Raw genomic sequence first — 26,354 nt, forward strand, 5'->3', positions numbered from 1 at the left:
TGAAAGGCCAGGGACGATACTGACCTCCTTTCCAGGAGAAACCGTGTCCCTCTTAGCTTCCAGTTGTCTTTCATACCATTAGCCATACTGACCTTAAATGATTAATGTCATTGCTTGTTTATTGTCTGTCTGTCCTGGGTAGAGCTTAAGGTCAGAGATTATTATGTTCCTTTCATGTCTCTCTTTTTTTTTTCTTTTTGAGACAGACTGTCATGTAGCCCAGGCTAGCTGAGGATGATGCCCTTGACTGTTTGATCCTTGAGCGCTGGTATTACAGGTGTGTACCACTACTCCCTGCTTATGTGGTGCTAGACACCAAACCAAGGGCTTCAAGTGCACGAGGCAGGCACTCTGCCACCTGAAGTACATCTGCAGCCTGGCTTCTGCATCCTTAGTGCCTGCCTAGTAGCTGACCTCTCACTGCCGATGTTTATTGGGCGAATAAATGAATACGCTTGTTCGTCACCCCAAATTCACGCTCTGCTGAGACCCTCAGGGCTTTCCTGCCTTTCTATCTTCAGGAGGCTCTGTGCTTCCCTCCCAGGAACAAGCACCCTGGTTCCCCTCTCCCATCCTTAGCTCTTCAGATGTTCTCTCGCCCTGGGCTCCTTCAGGGCTTGACTATCTGTCAGTAGAAGCAGCGTGTGTGCCTGTCGGGGAGCCTTTGAGACAGGTCCTTGCATGGTAAGACACCGACATGGAGTGGGACAAAGCCTCAACGGTCACAAGGCAGCCTTTCTCCACAAAGGCTATATAGTTTATTTTCCCACAGGTAACCCAGGCCCCAAGTGCTGAGGACTGCGCATCTTCGTCACCCAGCTGTGCCTCCCATCTCAGAGCCACCGGATGGGGAAAGCATTGGGTGATCCAGGTCAACACTGTGATGGCCGAGTCAGTGTGAACTATGGAAGTGGAGAGACGGGGGCACATCTTCATCCAGCCTCTTCTACCCATCCCCCGTGTCCAGGAAAAGATCTGACAAACCAGCAAAGTAAATAAATAATTTAGAAACAATAAATAGGGCTTCGGCTTCCACAAGTGAACACATGGCTGGTTTCAGCACAGGCTCTTCCAGCAACACGACTACAATATATCTCCTCAAAATTCATCCCCCAGGACCTGGGGCCATTTCTGAATTCTCCCAGAGGAGTTCTCCTTAGCTGAGGTTTCTGGTGTCTGTAGAGCTGGGATCCAAGAGCACCTTGGAGCTGTTGGTCAGTGGTTAGTTAGGTCATCTCTTCTGGCTCGATGTATGTCACTCACCGGCCTGGGGCCTGAGCTCTACAGCCTCCTTTTCCGACTGAGGTTCCTGGCTAGCGAGGCCGGGTGGGGCTGTTCCAGGCAGGGCGACACAAGGGTTCAGTGTGCAAAGGCTTGGAGAGCATCCTCAGCCCAGACAGCCGCAGGCAGTGGCCGAGAGATGGTCCACGGTCCTCCAGGTGCTGTTCACGTCCATGAAGGAGACTGCCTCATAGCGAGTGGGCCGGCAACAGGGCTGGCTGATTGGCCGGGACCCAGGGGGCGATCGCAGGGCCCCGGCGCCCAGTAAGCTGGCCAGGCTGAGGTCGTGCGGGGAGCGTGCTCGGCGGCACGAGCCGCTGCAGAAGCGGAAACGTACCAGCTCGTCGGAGCTGTGGCCCAGGCCGAGCGCGCTCACAGGCACCAGCTGCGAGCGCAGGCGGCACCCGCGCGTATCCGTGGCCCGCGCGCGGCTGCTCCGGGTCTCTGCACGCGCGGCGCGTACCCCGCGGAGCGCAGCCGGAGGAGATTGCAGCGCGGGACCGGGCGGCGGGGGTGCGGGCTGGGGAGACTGTGGCGGTGGTGGCAGGGCTCTTTCGCTGCACAAGTGCGCAGTGCGTCCCCCTGGAATGAGACTGAGTCACTTTCGGGAGTGGGGGTGGGGGAGGGTCTAGGTCTAGCGTCGCCCCTGTCCCACCCTGTCCCACCCTGTCGCTCTCTCACCTACCAGGCAGGTGGCCGGTGGGGGGCGCCAGGACCGGTGAGGGACCATCGCGAGCGGAGGGGCTGAGGGACATGGGGTCCAGGGAGGCCTCTGTAACGCTGCTCAGTAGGGCAAGGACAGCTAGGGTTGGCCACAAAGCTGGCTGCACAGAGAAAAGAGGAAACTGAGGGAAGAACAGGGCACTCTGGAGGGCTGTCTTGTCTGTAGCCCAGATCAAAGACCGCTCCAGTTGGCTTTCTATCTGGGCTGCTGAGTGTAAGGAAAGGCTTAAGTTTAATAGGCATTTTTGGCTGCTCCTGGGAGCCCAGGGGAGGAATCACCTGAGGGCACTAACCATCCAGAGAAATCCTGTTTCTTTCCTCCTATGGCTGGCTCCTCCCTCTTGGTATTTTCCCTTTAACAACTGACCCCCTGCCCAGCTATAGTCTACTCTTTTTTCCAATTAAAGTCAGCTGGGAAATGCCAGGGAATGGCTCACCTGCCACCTAGGCTGGAGGCAGCGGGGCAATGCAGTAGAGTCTCCAAGTCCCAGTTCCATCTCTGTCAACACCAGGAGCTCCCATCAGCCTTCGTGGGCCTGTTTCCCCACCTTCTTTTTGAGACAGCTGCAAATTGAAGGAGGGGTCAGTTATCTTTTGGGGTATTAGTTCAGTATCCACTTCAGTATCTCAAAGCTACCCCGGAGCTTAGGTAACTAGAGGCAGCCCAGAAGCAGTAGCGGCACGGAGATGCGGAGATGCGATTGGTGCTTTGCAGGATTTGCTTCTTCACAGTTCCACAAGTTCCATGGCTCCCTTTTCCAGATTGGCAAATGAGGCTCAGCTGAGCTCAGAGATTGTCTAAGGGGGAGATTCACACAGCTGTGGTCCTGTCTTCTAGGACCCTTCTGTGCTGTACTTCAGGGCAGAAGATACCAGAGTGGCTGGAGAAAGCAGCAACTGGACACCCTTAGCTCCGCACTCAGCATTCTCTGCAAACACCCGGGGAGGAAGCAGAGCTCTGGAGAATTAGAGTGCCAACCGGTTGGTCACTCTGTGTACTCTGTTGACTGGGAGCCTAGGCCTCCTGCAATCTCTGCTCTGGACACAGAGCCACCTGAATTCTCTCTTAAACCCACAGATGTCCCCCCCAAGAGCCTGCTTGTTATCTGGGGGGAGTGATGGGCCTTCTGAAAACAGTGCCTGGACCATGGTTTCCTGTGGCCACCAGGGGGCAGAGTTTGCCAAGCCTGCCGACTAAAGGGGCAAGGGGAAGGGGGGCTTTTCCACATCCTCTGCATGTTCAGTTCTGAGCCATTCCCAGGAGGACCAGCCAGCCCTCCACATCAGCCTGGTCTCAGAGGACTGGACCACTCTGAGAGCTAGCCATCTGGGCCATCAGCCTTCTGTGCATGGCTTCTTAGCCTTGCTCCTACGAGTTTCCCCCATGAACTATCCTTCCTGACCCTAGCCGGCTTTACTGAACGGCACGTCTTTGTGAGCCGACCCCCTGAGGCCCCAGGACCTTTACGAGTCCTCATTAGCTAGTCTCCTCATGGGTCCCAGATGTTATCTTCCCTCCTTCTGCTAGCACACAGAATAATACATGGGGCCGACCACACGACACATACCTTCCAGGCCTTTATCCAGGAAGTGGTCCTCCAGGACTAGCTGTGTACCTGTTGGCTAACTAGACTCAGATCCCTAGAGACCAGGCTAGTGACTATTTTCCCAGATGGAGGGAAAGTCAGACAAGGCAGCCTTAGGGGTATCTGCGCTAGAGGGAGCCCAGGAGCAAGTCCCTCGAGGGCAGCTCAGACCAGTCTCCTTCCTTACCATCTGGGATTATTTGGTCCTCCAGCCCTTGCCAACCCTATCCATCAGCCCTATACTCACCAAGGGGGTCCTTCTAGGTACCTTTTCTGGGACCAGTGCTGGGCTTTCCCCCGAAGCTCAAATAGATCATGCCCAGAGTTGTGCACCTGGCAGCGCCTCTTTTAGCCAAAAGTGGGGCCTTGGCAGCCGGTCTGTGCCCTGTGGCGGCAGCGGGAGCCTCATATTACAGCCAGCCAGGAGGGCTAACACAGTCCAAAAGAATAGCGACAAGAGGGACTGGAGGGACTGGGAGGGGCAGAGAGCTGCGTTGAGAGCCCAGAAGAGAGAGGCTGAGAGAAAGGGGGAGGAAGAAGACCTTTCTGGCCCTTTTCTGCCTTAGGAGCGTCCATCAGGGGATGGGCAAGAAGGTTGGCTTACCTCGGGTGCAGTGCTCCGAGACCCAGTCGAAGCGAAGGCTGCGGCCCGAGGGACTTGTTGCTGGCAGAGCCCGCGGGCCGCATCTGGGGGCCGAGCCCAACTCCATCCCTCAGCAGCCTCCTGCCCGCCGCCGTCCGGTGTCAAATTCCAGCCCCAGCGTCACCAGATCCCGGGGTGGGGCCCCGAGCGCCCCCGCCCCGCCCCACCTTTCAGGGCTCACCTGGCCGCTCCACCCTTCGGATCCGGTCCCCACTAGCTGGGCTAGGTCCCCTTAGGCGGGGGCTAGATATTGGGAGAAGACCCCAGGAGGCAGAGTAGAGATCGCGAGCGGCAGCGAGGAGCTGAAACTGGGAATTCGAAGTTGGTAGACACGCAAAGTAGGGAACTGGGAGGCCTGGCCGAGGGCGGAAGAGAGAGAGAGAGAGAGACAGAGAGAGAGAGAGAGAGAGAGAGAGAGAGAGAGAGAGAGAGAGAGAGAGAGACAGAGAGAGAGACAGAGAGAGAGACAGAGAGAGACAGAGACAGAGACAGAGACAGAGACAGAGACAGAGAGAGAGACAGAGACACGGAGGGAGGCGAAGGAGGGGCAGCCTGGAGGAGCGTTTCAGCTTGGGTCGTGCAGCCACAGGGATGCTGGCTAGCTACCCTGCAGTGTCAACTGGTGGCTCTGGGACCTTCAGAAGCTTCAGCCGCCTCGGAGCGGCAGGGCTCTGCGTTGGGCTCCCACCGTCCAGCGACAGTCTGTTTCACCGCTCAGTTTCAGGGTCTCGGAGCTCAAAAGAACTCATGCACACTGTCTTAATGAAGGCAATGATTGTGTGTATGTGTGTGTGTGGGGGGGCAGGAGTGAAGAATCGGAGGGTGACAGAGTATTGAACTGCGTTTTGAGGTGTGATAAGGCAATTTGACAGGTGTCTGCGGACTGTTTGATGGCTATGATTGGAAAGGTCTTACTAACTAGCTTGGAGCTCATTGCGAAGATGCTGGGGACAAATGACCTGGCCTGAGTGTGGTCAGTTTCATTGAATGACTGCACCGGGGAGAGTGTGGTTTTGAGACAAGGAAGACAGAAGAGGGGGTATAGGCTGCTGGGGACAAAAAGATGAATCCTGAGCAGATTGTGGGGAACCAGGGACTGCAGAGACCCAATCTCCAACCTCACTTTTGCCCGCCTGATTGTACAAAGTGAGGTGGTCAAACCGACGAAGGTGCACCTTTAGCTTTGGCTTGGGTGACCACAGAATGGACGCTGGGAGCTGACGCTCCCTGGGGGAGGGTCAGGTGTGTGTGTGTGGAGGGGCGGGTATGAATTCAGTGTTGGGCATGTTGAACTAGAAGGGTCTGTGGACTCTCCTGCTGGAAATGCCCTGAAAGTAGCTGAATTTGTAGCCAGGAGCTAAGTGAAGGCATTTGGGCTAGTGAAGGCAATTTGGTATTTGTTGACTAATACATGCATTCCTGGATGCTGGGAGTAAGGAGGAGTACCCAGGGAATGTGGATGGACTAGATGTACCCTGGCTATGCACGTATCAGCATCCCTGTAGGACCTTTAACAGCAACCTACCACATCGGACCCCATCCCAGATCAGATCCGAATCCTGAGGTGGGCAGGTGCAAATTTCCAGGTTTCCTTTACCTGTGACTCTGGTACACAGCCAGGGTTCATAACCACAGGTTTTGAGAGAGCGGTTTTGTGCAGAGCTTGAGGCTGAAGTCCAACTGCAGGGACAGCGCTGCTACTACTGCCTGGGAGGCCTTTCTCCAGGCTCCACAGGATCGCAAGGGTGGGAGGATGCACGCTCGCTGAACAGCGCGCTCTCTTTTCCCGTGTATCTGGCTGCTGAATTGGTCTTTTCAGCCAGGACTACTACAGACGGGCATGTAGCTAAGGCTCCATGTGGGAGCATTATGGTCCTTGGGCCTGCAGGTCTCTCTGTAGTGAGGCTTATGGTGGGAGGGCCAAGGCATGCCTGGGCCCTGGGATTGGTTGAGGTAGGAGAGGTAAGGGAACAGCTGTCCCACTTCCTGCCACAGTGGCCAGTGTCTGGCAGGAAGCTACCACCAGAGTTGCAGGTTGGGGTGTAAGTCTAAGCATTCTCATACCTGCTTGGGGTCGCTTCAAGATGGGTCAGACTCCAGAGTTCTAAAGGGGTGAAATGGGAAATGGATGTCCCCTTTAAAGTTCCCAGAGGTGCCTAGGGCTGGACTGGGGGCTTTCCTGCTTTCTGTTGAGAAGATGGGGAGTGCCAATATGGAGTGGGCCACATCCATTTCAAAGTGGAGCCATGACAGCAGCGGAGGTCTGTGGGCCTCTCGGTGCCCTGTGGACCTCTTCTGTTGGTCTTTATTTATTTTATATATGTGTTTGAGTGTATGTATACCACAGGAACCTCGGAGGTAGATCCCCTGGGAATGGAGTTATGAGTGATTGTGAGTGCTGGGATGTGGGTGCTGGGAACTGAACCTAGGTCCTCTGCAAGAGCCAGAAGCACTCTTAACCACTGAACTGGAGGCCTCAAAGGTCCCTCACCTGAGTGGAAAGGGAAAGGGACCCAGGAGTCTGGGGGTTAGAGAGAAGACCCTTGAATTCAGTTCTGTTGTTAAGGCCTATGTTTCTGTTTCTTCCAGCAAAGTCAAAGAAAACAACAGGAGGCTAGATTCAGGGGATAGCTTTATTGCTTCCATGAGGGCTGCCTGGGAGGACTGCCTCAGCCTGGGTAAGGTCCTTGAGCCTCACTCCCCTCCAGTCCTGGGTAGGACCCATGGAGTCTCATCAAGAAACCCAGCCCATCTGACAGTTGGCCAGTCCAGGAAGGAACATGCTCCCACGGACCAGAGACAGCTAGGAAGAGGCGCTATTCCTCTCAGGCTGGGCCTTGCCTCCTGAGTTCTCTCTGCTCTTGTCCAAGAGCTGTCCTGTTGGCTTTAAAGGGATGGCTCTGGGGTTCCCCTGTGGGACACCAGGGGGGCTGGTGAGAGGGAGTACTCCATCTTCTCCCCAAGGAAGGCCAAAGCGTGTCATGAGCTGGAGATGGCTAACGGAAGATGCTACCCACCTCCCTGTGGCCCTGAAGCATGGTCTGACACTTCCATCCTTCAGGGAGTTCACCGGGACCACGGGCTGGTGGGCCCTCTAGTGGACCTCTTTCTGCACAGCAAGTGGACCAAAGGTGACATCTTATTTAAAAATAAATTATCCCTCCCCTCCCTGCACCCAAATTGACGAAATGATAATACACCAAACACTGATTGGAGAAATGATTCTGGCAGCGCTCTCGCTACCAAATGTCCCACCTCCTGCATGCTGGGCCTGCTGGCCACAGCCAGGGGCCTCCTGGCCCTCTGGCTTCACGGACCCAGGCTGCGAGGCAGAGTGCTGGTCTCTGAAGCTGTCCTGCAGCAGGCACAGCTCTGGTTGCCTTGCCAAGGCCTCACTGGCCCTTGGGCCTCTTGGCACTGTCCTTCTCTGGGTCAGAAGACTGGTGGCAGCTGCTTGTTCCTAGTGTGAGCCTCTATGGCCGGGTGTTGGGCCCACTCAGATGCCGCTGGTTAAGTCAGTGATGACGCGGGCTTTCACGAGCTTCCGGAGAAACTCTTTCTCTCGCTGGATGTTGTGTGTCCAGGACTAGAAGGAGAGAGATGGAGAAGTTATGAAGTGGGCAGCAAGACACAGCCTTGCTTAACCCTGGGCTGGTGTCTTCTTCCAGTCACCAACCTCTGAGACCCTGTGACTGGGAATATACAGGCACACATTTGTCCTGTCTTCCTGCAAGACCACAATAACCCGATAATGAATGCTACAACTCTTCCCCTAACAAGCAAGCCTGGCAGCCCATCGTTACCCCAGAGGAACTCTGTCCTGGCTTTTTCCAAGTCTTGAGTAGTCTTGGCTTCCCAGTCCCCTCAGTGCTCAGAATCGCATTCCTCCAGACAGCAGCCCACAGCTCCTTGGCAGCACCCTGGTTCTAGACACCCCGAGGGCAAGGAGGTGAGTCACTGGACCGCACAGCAAGGGGCTTGGGCTGCTTCTCTGATGCAATCCATTCTCCAGGCCTTAGGCAGCTAATGAAAGCCTTCCTTCCTTGCACAGGAACCAGGGAGCCTGAGGAGCACGCCTCATCTTTCTTTTAAAAATGTTATCTTTGTCTAAACTAAATATTAAAATTGTATTTATTTATGATTGGTGTTGGTGGCACACACCTTTAAGCACTTAGGAGGCAGAGGCGGGAGGATCTCTGAGTTTGAGGCCAGCCTGGTCTACAGAGCAAGTTCCAGGATAGCCAGGGCTACACAGAGAAATCCTGTCAAGAAAAAAAAGTTCTTTTAATGTATTGTTTACTCTATGTGTGTACATGTGTATATGATGTGTGTACCTTTGAGTGTGATCCTGGGCATACCAAGGTGTGTTATTGTTGTTTGTTTTCTTGAGACAGGATTTCTCTGTGTAGCTTTGAAGCCTGTCTTAGAACTCACTCTGCAGACCAGGCTGGCCTCGAACTCAAAGAGATCCACCTGCCTCTGCCTCCTGAGTGCTGGGATTAAAGGTGTGCGCCACCACTGCCCGGCTTTTTTTAAAAAAATTTTTTTGTTGCTATTGTCCAAAGTGTGTCAGAGGATGTCAAATGATGACATCTGGCAGTGAATTTCCTTCTACTGTGGATTCCAGGGATTGAACTCAGGTCGTACGGTTAGTGCTTTTGCCCACTGAGCCATCTTACCTGGCCTGGATTTTTGAAACTGAGTCTCACTTAGCAGCTTGGGTTGGTCTGAAACTCAGTATGTAGCCTAGGCTGGCCTCAAACTCATGATCTTTGTACTCCAGCTCCCCATGTGCTGGATTACAGGTACAAACCACTATACCATCTGCTTTACTGTCTGAAGCAATATCTCACTATATAACTCAAGCTGGCCTTGAGCCCTTTATCTTTTTGCCCCCACCTCCCAAGACCATTCTACCAGGATGGCACCCAATGGCTAACATCACTTCCCCATCATACTTGATTCTCCCAGTCTTAACAAATAAAACAAACAAAAGTGTTATATACTTAAAACTGTATCTTTGGTAAGTGGGATGATACCACCTCCCAGGGCTTATGGGATTGGATTCCCTCTGATTCTCAGAAATCTTCCCCAAAAGCTTCGATGACTAAGCCTTTCAAAGACGGAAAAGGGCCTGACTGAACAAATGAAGGGATGAGTGTCATTAGCTTCATGGCGTGGCCCCAGCTGGCTTCTGCTGCGTGTCAGCACTGGGTCACTCCGAGTCTGCGTTCACACCATTACCAATAGATACGAAGAACTAGGGGCTGTGCGGCCCTTAGTTTGATCCCGACAACACTCTCCAACCTTCCAGATCTCTGAACTAAAACTCAGAGTCATCGACCAGGGTCCCTGTCGTCCTCTGCTGTGAACCACAAACCTGGCTGCCCTGAAGCCTCCACATCCCCAAGTGGTGATGGCTTCTTCCCTCACAATCAAAGCCCAGTGCCTGAGGTAGGCCTTTCTCCTCTTTCCACCATCTGTCCCCTTAAACTCCCGGAGAAACAGAGGCCTGGGCTTTCATCACTCCACCCTGCTAGAGCCTCTGCAAACTGCTCTCCTTGTCTTGGAGCGCTGGGCAACTCGTATCCATTCTTTGAAGATTCAGTCATCTTTCCAGAAGTTTCTATGGGCAGGGATGGTTAGACACACAGTAGGCACTCCATGCCATGATATTTATTCAATGCAACTAGATTGAATTTCTTTCTAATCTTTTGTGTGCGTGTGTATGCATGCATGCGCAAGCACACACACACACACACACACACACACATGCTTGTAGAGGGGAGAGGATGATGTTGCTGTCCTGGTCTACCACTCTCTACCTTATCTCTGAGGACAGGGTCTCTCAAGGATCCTGGAGCTAAGATGGTGCTCAGAAAACCCCAGTGACCTTCTGGAACTTGTGCAACCATGCCTCACTACTTCTTTTTTAGAATTAAAGATTTTATTTTTATTTTTTTGGTTTTTCAAGTCGGGGTTTCTCTGTGTAGCCCTGGCTGTCCTGGAACTCACTCTGTAGACCAAGCTGGCTTCGAACTCAGAGATCCTCCCATCTCTGCCTCCAAACTGCCTAAAGGTATGTGCCACCACCACCAATCATAAATAAATACAATTTTAATATTTAGTTTAGACCAAGATAACAATTTTCTCCTGAGTGCTGGGATTAAGGGCATGTGCCACCACCATCTGCCCATCCCTGCCCCCCAGTTGAGGACCCAACCCAGTGCCACTGAGCTAAATCCCCAACCTGCTTGATTTTAGGCTGTCCTTCAACTCTGTAGACCAGGCTGGCCTCAAACTCATAGAGATCTTCTTGCCTCTGTCTCCCGAGTCTGGGATTAAAGGCGTGTGCCACCACATCTAGCTTTATTTTAAATGATTTGTTTATTCTTATTCTGTTGTGGTGGTTTGAAAAAAAAAATAGCTCCCATAGGGAGGGACACTATTAGGAGGTGTGGCTTTGTTGGAGTAGGTGTGGCCTTGTGGAGGAAGTGTGTCACTGTGGGGGTGGGATTTGAGGTCTCCTATGTTCAAGCTAAGCACAGTGTGGCACTTAATTCACTTCCTGTTGCCTTGGGATCAAGATGTAGAACTCTCAGCTCTTTCTCCATCACCATGTCTGCCTATATGCCGCCATGTCCCACCATGATGATAATAGACTGAACTCTGAACTGTGAATCAGCCCCAGTTAAATGGTTTCCTTTCTGAGAGCTGCAGTGGGGTGGTCATGGTGTCTCTTCACAGCAGTAGAAGCCCTAACTCAGACATGTGTATTTGTGCTTTGTCTGCATCTATGTCAGCATGAGGCTGCTGGATGCCCTGGAACTGAAGTTACAGACAGTTGTTAACCACCGTGTGGGTGCTGGGAATTGAACCCGGGTCCTCTGGAAGAGCCGCCAGTACTCTTAACCTCTGAGCCATCTCTCCAGCTCCCAGAATTAAAGATTTTATTTTCATCATTACTTAATACAAATAGCACAATCACAAATATAAAGATTTGTAACTTGTTAGAGCCCACGGGTTTTTGGAATACAAAACAGAAATTCCAAACAAATTTACTTTGACTAATCTTAAGAATTTCTCCCTTGGCTTAGAAACTGAAAATTCTGGAATGAAGCATGGACCGCTTCTTGGCTGCCTATCCTGATCTTACCAACTTTCAAATTTGATGGGTGTTACAAGCTGACGACATGTAATCTGTGCTACAAATCGCAGGGAAACATCAAATACAAGGGCCTGTCTCACAAGAGGAACTCCGTCAAAAAGGCTTTTATCCTTGTGGGGCTTATGGCTAAGGAGACTCAACATCGGACTGGGGCAGAACATTTCTAGAGAATGAGAAGAATTTGTTTATAAGCTATGGGGAAAACACTTGCTGCTCTCTGACTTTCACCATGCCCCCTCATCTCTAGCAAAAAGATGGAGATGAGGACAGAGGAATGCAGAGAATTCTTGGGGGGCATCGTTTGCAATTTGCAGACAATCATGTGACGAGACTGAGGAGATGAGGCAGAGCGCCCTTGTAGGGAATAACAGGAACCTGCTAGAAGAAGTTGAACTATCTTTCCATGGGTGGTTAGACTTTGCGTGACTCTTTTACCTCGGGAAAGAATCAAACTGCACAGAAGGGTGAGTCTTGAGCGCTTTACAGTTTTGCCCCAGGAAAATGATGGAACACTGTACCAGGGTCTAGAGACAATGAGGAGAGACGATACTAGGAAGACCTCTAGACACCGAAGAGCAAGTATGTCAGCTGTGAAGACAACACTGTCCCTGGAAGATTCCAGATGAGGCGAGGGTGGAGTGAGACAGGGGTGGGGGGGCTCTCGTTCCCATTTAGGCTACACTTACAGCTTGCAGACTCTGTCCGATGTAACTGTGTGGAACCCCAGTCTACTGAAAGAATAGAACTTTCAGAGGAAAACGGAAGAGGCAGCTGGGGCTGCGAAAGGCACTTGCTGCTCAAGCCTGACAACCTGATTTCTGACTTCTTGGGATTTGAACTCAGATCCTCATGCTTATGCAGCAGGGGCTCTTATCCTCTGAGCCATTTCCCCAGACAGAAATTAGCAAAGCAAAAGCAAAACAACAAAAAACAGGCTCAGAAGAATGGCAGAATGAGGATTCAAGCAAAATAGACATTCATAAAACTGTGTTCACCCCACACCTTCCCCTCCCTCTAGAAGAAGTTTCGAGAGCACCCACTAGGAGTCACTGAGAGTTAACACATCAGTAGAGAATTGGATAGTCCACAATACTAAGAAATTATTAACTTTTTGAGGTGTGATATCAAAATAGTTCTTATCTTTTAGAGTTACTGACTTTATGACCACGATGCTGTATCTAAATGCTGTTTCCCAGGAGTCACCAGGGGTGGGGAGCAAGAGAGGAAGTACAGAGGAATCGGGGAGTTCCGTACTCTTCACCGGCTTATGCTTATGAAAACGCTGGACCATTGGCTCTCCTAATGAAAAAGTAGGCATGGGGCTGGAGCGATGGCTCGGTGGTTAAGAATACATACTGCTCCTGCAGAGGACATGAGTTCAATTCCCAGCAATGGTTGTCAGTGGTTCCCAACCATCCGTAACTTCAGCTCTAGGAGATCAGACGCCCTCTTCTGGCCTTGCTGGAAACTTGCACTCATGTGCGTATACACACACACACACACACACACACACACTCACACACACACTCACACACACACTCACACACACACTCATACACACACACACACACAAACGTAATTGCAACTAAATCTTGGGGGGAAAAGGGAAAAGAAAGAGAAGGCACAAAAGTTTGTTCGGGATGTAGCTCTTAGACCAAGCAGTGTCCACTTAGGTGCTCTCTCCTAACCCCTCCTTCCATGCAGGTAAGTTAGGAGCCTCCTGTGGGCTGAAGCAGGACACGATCAGACTTCTGTCCATTGACTGCAGTCCACATTTTCAGCAGGGTCTCCTCTGATAGTTCTGTTTCTTTTAAATAAGATTTTTAAAAAAGATTTATGCTTTTTAGGCTGGGCATGGTGGCACACACCTTTAATCCCAGCACTTGGGAGGCAGAGGCAGACCAATCTCTGAGTTCAAGGTCAGCCTGGTCTAGAGAATGAGTTCCAGAACAGCTGGGGCTACATAGAGAAACCATATCTCAAAAAAAAAAAAAGATTTATTTTTAAAATGTATGTGTGTGTGTGTGTGTGTGTGGTGTGTGTGCCCATACACATGCTACTTCTGTATGCATGTACATGCTATGTGTGTTCTGGGAATAAAGCTGTTGATCCGTTTCTCTCCAGCCATGCAGCTGCTTCTTTGTTTCTTCTATTGAGACAGGGTCTCACTGCAGCCCTGGCTGGCCTAGAACTCATGCTGTAGCCCTGGCTGGCCTAGAACTCACAGAGACCCGCCTCCCCGTTTCCCTGTAGAGATTAAAGGCATGCATGTGTCACCTCGTCACCACGCCTAGCCTGATGCTGACTATCAAGAGTTAGACCAATGCAGGGGAATGAGAAAAAGAGAGAGAACCGTGAGTAAAGAAGAAACGCTGGAAATCACGGGACCCTAAGCAGGAAGAAGCGATCAATATAAAAAAGGTTCTGAGCGCTCAGGAAAACTGACCCATTTGTCTCACAAACCCTGATGGCCTGAGTTTGATTCCCCAAACCCACGATGGGAGGAGAGAAGGGACTCTAAAAAGGCGTCTTCTGACTTCCACACACGCATTATGGGACAACGCACCCCTCCAACAATAATAAATACAAGAAAAAACGTGACATCTTTCTATTCGATTTAGCTTTCTGAGATACCTTACTGGTAACTCTGAGGGAAGTGAAGTCAGGTGACGGAGTATAAGGCTGAATGGGTGTGAAGAGCACAAAAGGGTGCTCCAGAAGGGGGTGCTCCAAGTCCCCTGTGTGCCTTCAGATTTCTCACTGGAGGAGGGAGGGTGGCCAGGAGCTTTCAAAGTATAAGGCTCAGGAGCCCTGTGGTGAGGGCTGGGGAGGCACAGGTAAGAAAGCTGCGGAGCAGCAAAGGGGGCTGCAGTGTGGACTTCCATGGGTGAGCAATTTTCCCAGCCACCCCATCCTCCTGATTGTCAGGCTTCAGACATGGCTCAGTGAGAGGCTGCAGCAGAAGCTGATGTATGACAAGGGTTCCTTGCCCCCCACCCCGCAGTTCCTCGTTGAGGGGTGCAGAGGCCTGGAGATCTAGAGCTACCTGTACAGAGGCTGTCTGGGCGTACATGGGTGAGTTCTGTGGTTGATGCAGCAGAGAGTGCAGTGGAGAGATATGGGAGTCTTCCTGGGAGCAAGAGGCACTGTTTACTTGAGGGTTGTGTGAAGGGCAAGGGATCTTCCCAGGGATGGCGGGGTCTGTGGAAGAGCATGAGCCTGGCAGGCGGCAACAGGAGAGTATGGTGGCCAGGTGTATCGAGGGGGGGTAAGGAACAGGGCCAGGGCGGAGGGCCCAAGGAGACAGTGTCAAGGAAGAAAGCTGAAGAAAGGGCTCTGGGCTTAGGGAAGGCTAGGGAAGAAGATGCACATGTGGCCAACGGCCTGCATACAAGCTAGACCACAGTGGCTGCTTAGCTGAGGGTGGTCCTTCCAGGAACACCGGGCAACAGCAGTTGCTGGTTCCCCTTTACCATCTATTTGTACAGATGCTGGAATCCATCCTTGGTGAGGGGCTCCCCCCACCCAAAACTGCCCCCTTGCTCAGCTCTCACCTCTTTGATGGCTGCCATGCGCACAGTCTCATAGTAGTGCAGGGGTGCATTGGGTGTGTTCATGTCGTAGCCGAAGCCCGCGACTGCCACTTCATCACAGCCATGCAATGCCATGGTCACTGCCACACTGCCAAGGGTTGGGATGTTCTGGCAGAGGAGAGAGGAGAGGAAGCATGGAGAGGTCTGTGGAGGACGGATGGGGCTGAGCGCTCCAGAGCTCAGCAGCCCATTCCCCCACCGGCTTCCCTCCTGAGGCTCCCCTGCCTAGTCTTCCTCCGCCCGCCCTCCCCAGGAGTCTCACCCCCCTGCCCATGAGGCCGTTGTTGAAGGGCAGTCCAATGAGAGTGAAGGCCGCCTCCTGGATGAAGTATGGGTTGAGGATGCGAATCTCAGGGGGCTCCTTGGGCACTCGAGTGGCCACGGACTTCCAGAAGCCATCGGATGCACTCTGTAGGCAGAGACACGGTGTAAGAGGACATGAGCTGGGCACCTGGGGATGGGTCCAGATGAATGGGGAGGACCCACATGTATGCACAGAAATGAGCAATGAGGAGAGGGGCCGTGAGTGGAAGGGTGTAAAGCAGCTCACACAGGAAGGCTCTGGTATGTGAGGGCTCATGGATGTGTGCCAGGCATAGGTGTGTGAGTAACAGAGACCACGAGAGCTTGGAGGCGGAGGACAAAGTGTGGGATGCTGTTAGAGTCCTGCTCTGTCCCGAGTGCAGGGGCAGGGTGTCCCTGGGCCACAAGGAAGGCCCGCAGGCCTGGTTGTCCCACTTCCCTGCTAGGGGCTGGAGCCCACCAGAAGCCTGCCCTCATTCGCCTATCTGCTCTGCTGGAGCTCGGCTCCTTTTCCTTCTTCTGTCTTTCCTGGTTCTCAGTCAACTGTGCTAAAGTGGACCTGGAAAATAAAGACATTTCATGAGCTGTCACAGGACAGCGGACCGACACTCAGAGCTCAGTCCTGTCCGACCAGAACTGGGTGCTCAGTGTTGTGTTTAGAATAGTTCATTCTTTCTCACGGAGCTTGGTCACAAATGTGGAGGCATCGCCTCTGAAAGATATCCCAATGTCTGACCCTGGGCCACAGGGCCTCTCTTCTTTAGCCTCTCCCTTCTTGCTATCCAGCCTCACAAAGACCTCAGATGCCCTAGACTTTCCTGGTCTAGACCCCAAGTCGGTCACCTCAGCTACTCTTTCACAAGCCCCCCTTCTCTACCCTTACAACAAGGGCTCTGTAGTGGGCTGGAGGAAGCCATCAGTCAATCAGCCTCGGAATGGTTACCATGGTTACCATGGCCTCCAAAGTAGCAAGTTTGTTACTTGCTGAGGAGGCACAAAAAGAAAAAAATCATCTAAACTTAGAGTAGAAGAATTGAGCACACCAAGAGGAAACGATCACTGGGTACAAGAAGAGAGGCCCAGGGTCAGCAAGATGGCGCTGTGGGTAAAGGTGCTTGCTTCCCAACCTGGCTACTTGAGTTTGATTCCATAACTCACATGGTGGAAGGAGAGAACCAATTCGTCCTTTGACCTCCACACATGTGCCCACACATATACACGCGTGTTACACACACACACACACACACACACACACACACACACACACACACTAAACAAGTGTGTTAAAAACAAAACAAAATAAACAAAACAAAACAAACAGGAGAGAGCCCCATTTGCAAGTATCTTTACCTGTTGATTCATCTCACTGGCCCTAAAAATATTTTCGACTCCCCAGCACTGGGGACCAAATCCAGAGCCTCAAGCATGCTAGCAAATGCTCTACGACCAAGCCACATCCCCGGCCCAACTTCACAAACATTCTTAGGCATGTACTTCAGAAAACACATAGAGAGTACACAAACAGAGTTTAAAAGAAACAAATCTTAAAACAACACAAGCAAATTTAAGAGGGAGACAAAAATGTGGAGAAACATTTGTCACAAATAATAAAGAGGTTCTTGTTTTAAAATCTCATGAGAAGGACCAGGCATGGTGAAAATATTATTGTAATTCAGCAGTTGTGAGGCTGAGGCAGAAGGATGGCCTAGGCTTCCAGGGTGGTTAGCCTACAGCAAGACCCTGTCGCAACAACACCCTTGCTCCAATAGACAAACAAAACCCCAAAATTATGAAAAATAAATCAGTGAGATCTCAGAAATGGGCAAAGGACGTAAGAGAAGGTTAAGTGTCAACCCAGGGGCATCCTCATGCTAGGCAAGCATGCGGCCAATTACCACACCCCCAGGCTGCAAGCCTGTTTATTACACTCATACTTATGAATGTGAAAAGCCAGAAACATCCCAAAAGTTTACAAAAGTGGTTCAGCCAAGTGATATCGGATACAGGCCCAGAAAAGAAATGGCAGACATTGGGATTACATCTTCTGAGAATCTGGCCGCAGAAATAGCATTTATTTGACATCTTTGTTGTCCACATCTTTTCCTCCCCTTTGCCCCTTTCTTCTACTGTTCATCCATCTTTCAAACCAGAAACTTGGGAGTACCCTTCAGATTCTCCTCCATCCCTCCCCCATCCTTTTCTGGCCTCCTACTTCTTACACCTTATCCCAAAGACCCATGTCTCTCTCCCAAAGCCACTACTGCCACCTCGGGTCCCCAACTTGTTATTGCCCATAACAACTGGCCCATGCTATGCCTGCTAAACACTCGAGAGCCCCATAGAGTGAACAGAATATATGTGCCACATGAAAATGATTGCTGAATTCCAGTTGCTTATTTAACACACGTAGAATTGAGTACCCAGAACGGCTGCCCCTGCTTCCCAAGCTATGCTACCCTGCCAGAATGATATTCCCAAATACAAACCAGCTTATATCACATGTGGCTGCCTCAGTTTACACTCCAAGCCCTCGGAACCACTGCTAGCTAATTCCTCCATTCTCCCGCTGCTGCTTGTCTCAAATACCCACACTCACCCACACGATGCATCTTCCCTACACCTGACTCTTGCTCATCTTCTGATCTCCTGCACCCCAAGGAAGAAGTACCGACTAGCCTGTGAGTGATGATAAAACACAGAGTTAAGAGCTTGGCTCCTGGGATTCAGCTTCAGAGCTGCTCAATGGGGACTCTGAGCAAGGGACAGATTCCTAATGGACAAACCAGGGACACTCAACATTTACGATGTGGGCCACTGTGAGAATTATACAGGGCCGGATTCCTCTCTGATTTATTTCTGTAGTCCAGGACCCAGCCCAGCTGGGCATGGTTACTAAAGGAGATACGACATCTTTCCAAAGCTCGTCCATTGGCCTCAGGAGCAGAGCAGCCCCAAGTAGCCAGTACCTCTTCAGTCCTGCCACTGTTCCAGCCACATTCTGCTTGTCGTCCACTTAAGGCAACTTTTCTTTCTCTGTTTTCTGTCCTTTCATAGGCCAGATCAACTTCTGGGTCTCAACTGATTAGATTAATCAAGTAGGCACCAGTTCTTGTGGCTTCTGCATCCTGCCCCAGGTCTGTGGCTGTGTATGTAAAGGAGATAAAGGTGGGGATAGCAGGATGACGTAGGACCAGCATGGAAGACAACAGGCTGAGCCCCTCCTGGATGGGCCGGGCTGTAACGAATGGATGCCCAGGAGTGGCAGATGTTCTGGTCACATGCTGCAGACACACTTGTCTCTTCTCCCAACAACCCATCCCCAGGCTTCTGCCTGTGACCGTTCTCATATACCTCAAAAAAGAAAACACAGGTTCCCCACCCCCAGGAGCTGCAGGGAAGTGGGGAATGAGCACAGCAGTGCGGGGGGAGGTAAAGGCTCCATCACTTGTTTCTCCTTTCATTTACTTCACAGACACAAACGAAACATGTTCTAAGTCACACAACCTTTGAGGCTGTGCCTAGATTGAAACGTAGTGCCTTGGTCCCAAGACCAGGTGCCTTTCTGCCAGGCCATTATAGCTTACCACTGCTGTTCACATCTGGAGTTTGCAGCACAGGGGAGGGACACCTCCCTTGCCTTCCAAGAGCTCTGACATGAGTTAGGGGTCACTCAGTGCCCCATGACCCACTCTACACAGGGTGTGCGTGTGTGTGTGTGTATATATATATATTCATTCGTAGCCTTCCCATGTCTTAAAGGTCTCACCAGAGAGAATTAGCTTATTGCAAATCCTTCTAAGAATCAGAAAAGAAGTGCCAGTTGGAAGGGCGGGCCAGCCTCGCTTCTCTGGGCTAAGCTTCTGAAAGGAGAGGGACTAACCTGACGAGGACAAGTGCCCCATCTCCAGTACGAAGTGAGTAGCCTCTTACACACACAATACACACACACACACACACACACACACACACACACACACGCTGATGTGCACAAATGAGTAGTCTCTTACACAATACACATGTGATCTGCTATACTATAGTACTATACTATATATATATATAGTACTATAGTAGTCTCTTACACACACAATACACACACACACACGCTGATGTGCACAAATGAGTAGTCTCTTACACAATACACATGTGATCTGCACAAATACTATAGTAGTCTCTTACACACACAATACACACACGCACATATGCTGATATGCACAAATATGTGAGCAACTCTTCCTGACTTCCTACTTCTGCACAGCAGAGGGTAAGCTGAGGCAGGGTCTGGGTCCTTGGCACAGGTGATCAGTTTCTGTCCCAGCCCCGTATGTGTGCAAGCTCTGATGTCTGTATTGCCTTGGAGCAGACAGAAGCGGCGAAGGATAGTTTTGGGATCCTGGGGGAGAATCCCATGCTTAGGTCCCAAGTCCCAGGAAGCCCCACATTAGAGGACAAGGCAGTGGCACAGGCAATGCTTCAGCATTTCTTCTTCTGCTTCTTCTCAGTCATCGTCCTGTTGGAAAGCTTCCTTGAGAATTCAGGGAAAAGCGGAATATTAAGAACATGATGTAAAGCCAGGTAGTGGTGGTGCACACCTTTAATTCCAGCACCCAGAAAGCAGAGGCAGATGGAACCCTGTGAGTTCAAGGACAGCCTGGTCTATAGAGTCAGTTCCAGAACAACCAGGGTTACAAAGAGAAAAACAAAATGAACAAGTGTGATGTGAGCTTTTGTTTCCCCAGCTATAAATATATGGAGAGATGGCTCAGTGGTTAAGAATGCCAGCTGCTCTAGAGGACCCAGGTTCAGTTCCCAGCACACACATGGCATTTCACGACTGTTTGTAGCTCCAGTCTCTGAGATCTGATACCCTCTTCTGGCCCTTTTGGGTTCCAGGCATAGATGTGGTACACAGACATGCATGCAGGCAAAACACTCATACACATATACATCTCAGCCAATCTCCTAACGTCAAGCACGCAATCAAGCAAACACTCTTCTCAGACATGTACACGGGACAGGCTTTCCAGGGTAGAAACTGAGGCTTATCTCCCAGTCCCACATCTCTATGACCTGGGGCACATCACGTCATCTGTTTAAGCCTCAGGTTCCTCTTGCATAAAACAGGGATGACAAGACCGACTTCCCAGAAAGCTGAAGGGATTAAAGGAGATGCTGCTTTGGTAGCATCTGGCAGTGTCTGGTATACAGAAAGAACTCAATAAATCTTTTCTATTATGACTGGGTGTTGTAGAAGCCAAGAGATTGAAACCGAGGGTGTGGCTGGAGGTGTCAGCCGCCACAGAAAGGCCAGCACGCATGCACACCCGCACAGGTCCACACCTGCACCCGCTCAGACACGGGACTGTGGAGCCAGCTTTGGCAGTGGGTGCTGGAGGCCTGCCTGATGCTGGGGGTACTATCAAGCCCACCACGGGCACGAAGGCTGCTTCCGTCTCACTTCTCCCACCCACGGGACACAACCCAGAGGCCAGTCAGTGCCACCACACCTCTCCTTGAGGACAGCTGCATTCCCTGTCACTCCCTCCTCCAGGAATGTCCCTGCCTCAGTCAAGTCTGGGCTGGCTCCTGTGTGGGGAGCTGCCAGGCTCCTGTTGATGCAACCTGCTCTGCTCGTCTCAGAAGGGCCAGAAGACCTGGGAAGAAAATAAGGAAGTGTTCCCCCAGCCAGGGTCTGCTACTGAGATATTTTTAGTCCCTGGGGAGGATTTCTTTGGGGGAGTCTGAGGACGGTGATATTTGACTATCGGCAGCCACTGTGATAGGGCAGATGTGCCCACAGCTACTGCTTCACGCTAGGTCACCAGCTTTCCTGGGGTCTTTGTATCAGCTACCATCTCATCGTGCCTCAGTTCCCTGCATGGGTCTGGTGTTGACCTTCTCAGGTTTAAAATCTTCAGTGGCTCCCACCACCCTCTGAGACAGCTGTATCAACAGTTCAAACTGTGGCTCTAAGGTTCAACCCAAATGCTCAGCTGCTCGCTCTGTGTCCTGAGGCAGCTCGCTACCCTTTTGAAGTCTCATTATCTCCAACTACACGGTAAGTATACCCGTTCAGGCCTTATGGTGGTTTGTTGTTTTGACAATTAGAAGCCACACATATAAAATATTTGGCTTAAAGCCAGCTCCTGTTAGCTTCTGCTATTGTAAGTCTTTAAGATACTAAGTCCAGAGACTAGAGAGATTGCTGGAGGTTAAGAACACTTCCTCCTTTGCCAGAGGGGAACAGCTCGGTGGTAAGGCACTCGCCTCCTATGATCAAGGCCCTGGGCATGCTCTCCAGCACTGTGACAGTAAGCGAGAAAGTTATGAGTCGATCAGGCTATTAAATAAAACAAAGTCTACATTTCCTTTAAAAAATGCCAAGAAGCCAGGCAGTGGTGGCACACACCTTTAATCCAGCACTCAGAAGGCAGAGGCAGGTGGATCTCTGTGAGTTTGAGGTCAACCTGGTCTGCAGATTGAGTTCCAGGACAGCCAGAGCCACACAGAGAAACGCTGTCTTGAAAAACAAGAACAAAAACAAACAAAAGAAGAAAGTGTCATGGAGGGCAGAGTTGGAAACTGGAAACCAGACCTTGAGATCTATGCTGACCAGGATACTCTAGGGAAAGCTGGCCAAAGTTCTCCTCCTGCCCAGCCCTCTCCCACATGCTAAGACCCACTTCTGTTTGGGGTCTCCTCACTCTGTATATCCAAACTCTGCTTGCAGACCCTGCAAACAGCCTTCCATGGGTTGAAGGGTAGGCTCAGAGCAACATTCTACCCTCAAGGATGGAAGAGGCCTTGGCCCTGTTAGGGCAGAAGATATGGAGGTCTCCAGGACACGACAATGGGGCAGATGAGCCTGAGGTGGGCACTTTGCTCTTGATCTTCCATATATATTTTTTTTACTCTATCTCATTGGATGTGGCCAGAATATGAAGACATCTACTTCCTTATCTATTCCAAGGGCAGCAACTTTCTGACACCATACAGTTGAATGGAATGTTGCTGTTGTTGTTTTGAGACAGGGTTTCTCTATATAGCCCTGGCTGTCCTGGAACTAACTCTATAGACTAGGCTGGCTTTTTTTTTTTTTTTAAAGATTTATTTATTTATTATGTACACAGTGTTCAGCCTCCATGTATGCCCGCATGCCAGAAGAGGGCACCAGATCTCATTACAAATGGTTGTGAGCCACCATGTGGTTGCTGGGAATTGAACTCAGGACCTCTGGAAGAACAGTCGGTGCTCTTAACCTCTGAGCCATCTCTCCAGCCCACTAGGCTGGCTTTGACTCACAGAGATTCTCCTGCCTCTACCTCCCATGTGCTGGGACTAACGGCGCACGCCACCATTGCCTGGCTGAATGGGATGGTTTTTAATTTGCTAAGTAACACACACCTTGCCAATGTCATTCTCTGTGCCCACAACTTCGCCCATCTGGCCAGCCCCTACATGAGACTGGAGACTGGAAAACAGATGGTTAGAACCTGGAACTTATATTAAGGACCCAAGGGGTAGAGAGATGAGGCAGTTGGACCCTTCTGACCAGGGTAGCATCTGTTGCCAGGCCTGGTTGCTTTCCCTTACTCAGCTTCTCTTGGCCCTGAGGCTGGGCACTCTCTCCAGTGGGCTCAATCAAACGTCTCAGGAGGCAATGGGTTTTGCAGATGGGCACCACGTGTCAAGGACTGCCACATTCACTGTCCCACTGAGTCTCCACAGCTGTGAGAGGTGCTGCAGCAGAGGAAGAGGGCAGCTTAGCTCCTAGCACTGAACCTAGTTCTCTGTCCACTAGCTTTCCTCACAGGCAATGAACAGGAGAGCGCCCGTGATGGCGGGTCCAGAAGTCCGCACCCACTATAGGCTGGCTATGCTGCTGCTGTGTGCTCCGTTAGGCGGTGACAACCATACTTGTGTTAACTAATCCCTTGGGTCATATTCGGGTTTGGCTACTATAAATACCACTATGATAAAAATCTTGTATGCAGGTTTTTCTTTCCTCTTGGCACTATGTACCACTTCCTTTCCCAAACCCATGCCCTCACTGGCATGACCTGAGAGCACCTGTCTGCCCACTCCTGCCGGTGTACTGTGTTGTAATTTCAATATATTTTCTGAAAATGTGATAGGTGACAAACGGCACTCTGCTGCCTGCACGCGCACGTCTCCAACCAACAGCAAGGGAGGCCACATGCATCTCCGCTGTAGCCTTCTTCCTCCCTTCCCCTCCTCTGCCATCCATGGGCCCTTCCCTCTCTTAGCTGCTGGGCTCTGATGGCTTCCTTGACAGCCCTCAGAATAATAAACCTTTGCTTATCATATTTTCTAAACACTTTCACAATGTTTGATACAATATTTTTGTTTGGTTTAAATTGATATTGCCAAGTTTCTTCTAGCACCTCTGCGCCTTAAAAGTTTGTCCCTTCCTGCCAAGCATGGGGGCTCAAACTTGTAATCCAAGCACTTGACGGGTAGATGCAGGGAATTTTTTTTAAACAGTTTGGTGTTCTATTTTCTTCAAAATTTCCAGCTAAATATGGCATTTCACACCTGCAGTCTCCGATTCTGGGAGGCTCAGCTGGGCAGACTGTTGCCAGTTCAAGTCTAGCCCAGGCCACAGAGTTTGGGGTGAGCCTGGGTAGCACAGTGAGACCCGGCATATATCCTTTAGTTTTTTTTTTTTTTAATATTTTACTTTTTAGTCGGCTTGGGGTTTATTTCCACGTGAAGAGGGGGTCAAAGAAGCTATGTGAAAGCTGTATTTGGGAAAGGCCAAGAACAGGAGAAGAGTCAGCGTGGGGCAGCCATGGAGCACTGACAACCCAGGCAGGGAGCCAGAGGCTGCTCGGTTCTCATGTCCTTTATCAAGGAATCTTCTTGGAACTAGAGAAGAAAATCAAACATAGTAAAGAGGATCCTCAGGAGAAGCAAGAGATCAAGAGGATACAAGGGTTCAGAACCAGAACAATCATCTCCTGGGGCAGTGATAGCAAGAGGAGAGATCTAGACCGAGAGCCCTGGTTAAAATCGTGACTCCTCGGAAGCTACCAGCCTCAATTTCCTTGTTTGTTCCTTTAAGTACATCAGCTGTGCTCTAACACTGCTCAGGGGCCTGGGCTCACAATAGACAAGACTCTTCCTGCTTCCAGGGCCTGGAGAGAGGAATTCTAACAGCGCTGGGTGACGCAGGCTGAACAGTCATGTGAAACAGGACACACATTTTGGTATTGCCAGGATGGAACGTACGTGCTGGGGATGAGAAACTGGCAAAGACAGGGAGGCTCTGGGGAGTCAGGGTTTGAACTGGATCCTGTAGGCCTGTGGCTCTTAAGCTTGAGTTTATACTTGGGGGACTCATTCAAACAGACCACTGCCCACCTCCATGTTTCTCATTCAGAAGGTCTAAGGTGGGCCCGACCCCAAATGGCCAGATTCCGGGTGATACTGACGATGCTGGTATGAGATCTCACACTTAAATGTTGGTAGCCATTAAGCAAGAGAACAAGCCAGCCATCGGGATGCTCCAGCATTGGTTCTGAAGGCACATGTGGTGAGCAGACTGGAGGAAACTTAACCAGAAGCAGAGAGCTAGGAAGCTGCTGAAATCGCCAGAGCAAGCCATCTATAGAAGGGCAGCTTGTGGATCTGGACAATGAATGACAGGATACACAGGCAAAGAGCAGAAAGAATCAAGGCTTCCAGGGGCTTTGGTCGCTGGCTTGTGAACACCAGGGACTGTCCTTAGACGACTGCACTGCCTGCTGGTGAGTGGTCCCTTCACAGGGAGGGAGAGATGGAGTCTCTGCATTTAGAATCGGAAAGTCAGTCTAATGGAGGGGTGGGTCTGGATGCCAGGCTGGAGGGGCAGTGAAGCCAGAAGGGTTGGCTCTTCCAGCTACCTGAGACAGAAGGTAAGACAATGGGTAGAGTTAAATTGTATTATTATATTTATCTATATATTCATGTAGCATGCATGCATGCATGCATGCGTGGAACTCAGAAATGGAACCCAGCCATGAGACACTGGTAAAGTAGCATCACAGGCCACAGCCTCACCACAGTTTGTATTAGGGGATCAGAGGAATCCTTGTGGGAGGCAGTTTTCTCTCCTCACACCACGTGGTTTCAGGGAGCAACCTCAGGTCGGCAGGTTTGGGGGCAGCTGCCCTTACACGCTGATTTTGAAGGGGAGAAAGACCTGAACAAACAGGAAGATGTGAGAAGAGGCTTGGAAAAGAGGAGAGAAGGAGACAGGACAGAAGACCACCTCAGGAGATGAGGGGAGGGTCTCCTGGCTCAGGAGAAAACAGACCCTGATCAAGATGCCTAGGGATGGTGGGAAAAGAGAACAGAGGCGGGTGTGGATTTTACTGTGATCTTTGAGGGAGAATGTTCCCCATAGGCCCAGGTGTTTGAATATCCGGTCCCCAGCTGGTGGAGCTGTTTGGGTAGGCTTAGGAGGCGTGGCCTTGCTGGAGGAGGGTCACTGGGGGTAAGCTTTAAGGTTTTAAAAGCCTCAAAACATCCCTAGTATACTCTCTGCTTCCTGCTTGTGGTTAGAGGGACGAGTTCTCAGCTGTTCCTGATGCCATGGCTGCTATCTACTGTCATGATTTCCTGCCACTGTGGAACCGGAAGCCCCAATAAACCTTTCCTTCTATAAACTGCCACAGTTACGGTTTTTCAACACAGAAGCAGGAAAGACACGTGTGGATGGAGGCTGGGAAGTTCACTGATGGTGGCCTTTATTTACCCTGAACACCGGATGGGAGATTTCTCCTCGCGACATACAGGTCCAGAAGAACTGAAGGTGGCGAGACAGAGCATTGGAAAGATTGACAACTAGGGACAGGATGCTGGCAGAGCGACATCACGAGTTACAACCGTGGTTGCGGTTTCTCTCTCTATGGTGCCATTCAGTCCCTGGCACTGGACGGGCTGGAGGCAGAGAAAGGGTGTAGCAGAGGTGGCAAGTAAGTAGGACGACGATGGCAGCCCAGGCTGGGCCTGGCTTTGGTGACTGATTTGACTCTGGATGAACGGACCAATGAGTA

General features: G+C 51.0%; 2 protein-coding genes across 8 annotated transcripts in view; both read right to left on the minus strand.

Moving 5' to 3' along the window:
• Positions 1-443: 443 nt before the first annotated feature.
• Positions 444-2,607, minus strand: Artn (artemin). 2 transcript variants are annotated; one of them, XM_075945281.1, is made up of 3 exons: positions 2,442-2,607; positions 1,967-2,105; positions 444-1,863 (listed from the first exon to the last, which is right to left on the minus strand). In XM_075945281.1, the coding sequence occupies exons 1-3, from the start codon at positions 2,499-2,501 to the stop codon at positions 1,388-1,390; spliced, it is 675 nt and encodes a 224-aa protein (XP_075801396.1). In that variant the 5' UTR covers positions 2,502-2,607; the 3' UTR covers positions 444-1,387. The 2 variants fall into 2 exon arrangements, with proteins under 2 accessions (XP_075801396.1, XP_075801397.1); XM_075945282.1 differs by having other exon boundaries at positions 1,963-2,105.
• Positions 2,608-6,848: 4,241 nt separating this feature from the next.
• The window catches only part of St3gal3 (ST3 beta-galactoside alpha-2,3-sialyltransferase 3), a 216,984-nt gene continuing 197,478 nt past the window's right edge, over positions 6,849-26,354 (minus strand). For 3 of the 6 annotated variants that reach the window (XM_075947138.1, XM_075947143.1, XM_075947139.1), the window contains 3 exons: positions 15,257-15,403; positions 14,956-15,102; positions 6,849-7,819 (listed from right to left, as the gene is read on the minus strand). In XM_075947138.1, coding sequence (XP_075803253.1) covers positions 7,730-7,819; positions 14,956-15,102; positions 15,257-15,403 — 384 coding nt within the window. In that variant the 3' untranslated portion in view covers positions 6,849-7,729. The remainder of the gene's footprint in view (positions 7,820-14,955; positions 15,103-15,256; positions 15,404-26,354) is intronic. The other 3 variants (XM_075947141.1, XM_075947140.1, XM_075947142.1) reach the window with 1 other exon arrangement.

This window comes from Microtus pennsylvanicus, chromosome 13 (assembly GCF_037038515.1).
Source record: "Microtus pennsylvanicus isolate mMicPen1 chromosome 13, mMicPen1.hap1, whole genome shotgun sequence".
In the NCBI taxonomy this organism is placed as follows: domain Eukaryota; kingdom Metazoa; phylum Chordata; class Mammalia; order Rodentia; family Cricetidae; genus Microtus; species Microtus pennsylvanicus.

Coding starts and splice junctions, on each gene's coding strand:
- Artn (XM_075945281.1), bottom strand. CDS start 2,501: ATGGAACTGGGACTTGGAGACTCTACTGCATTGCCCCGCTGCCTCCAG. Junction 2,106..2,441: donor GCCTCCAGCCTAGGTGGCAG/GTGAGCCATTCC, acceptor TTCTCTGTGCAG/CCAGCTTTGTGGCCAACCCT. Junction 1,864..1,966: donor CCCCACCGGCCACCTGCCTG/GTAGGTGAGAGA, acceptor GTCTCATTCCAG/GGGGACGCACTGCGCACTTG.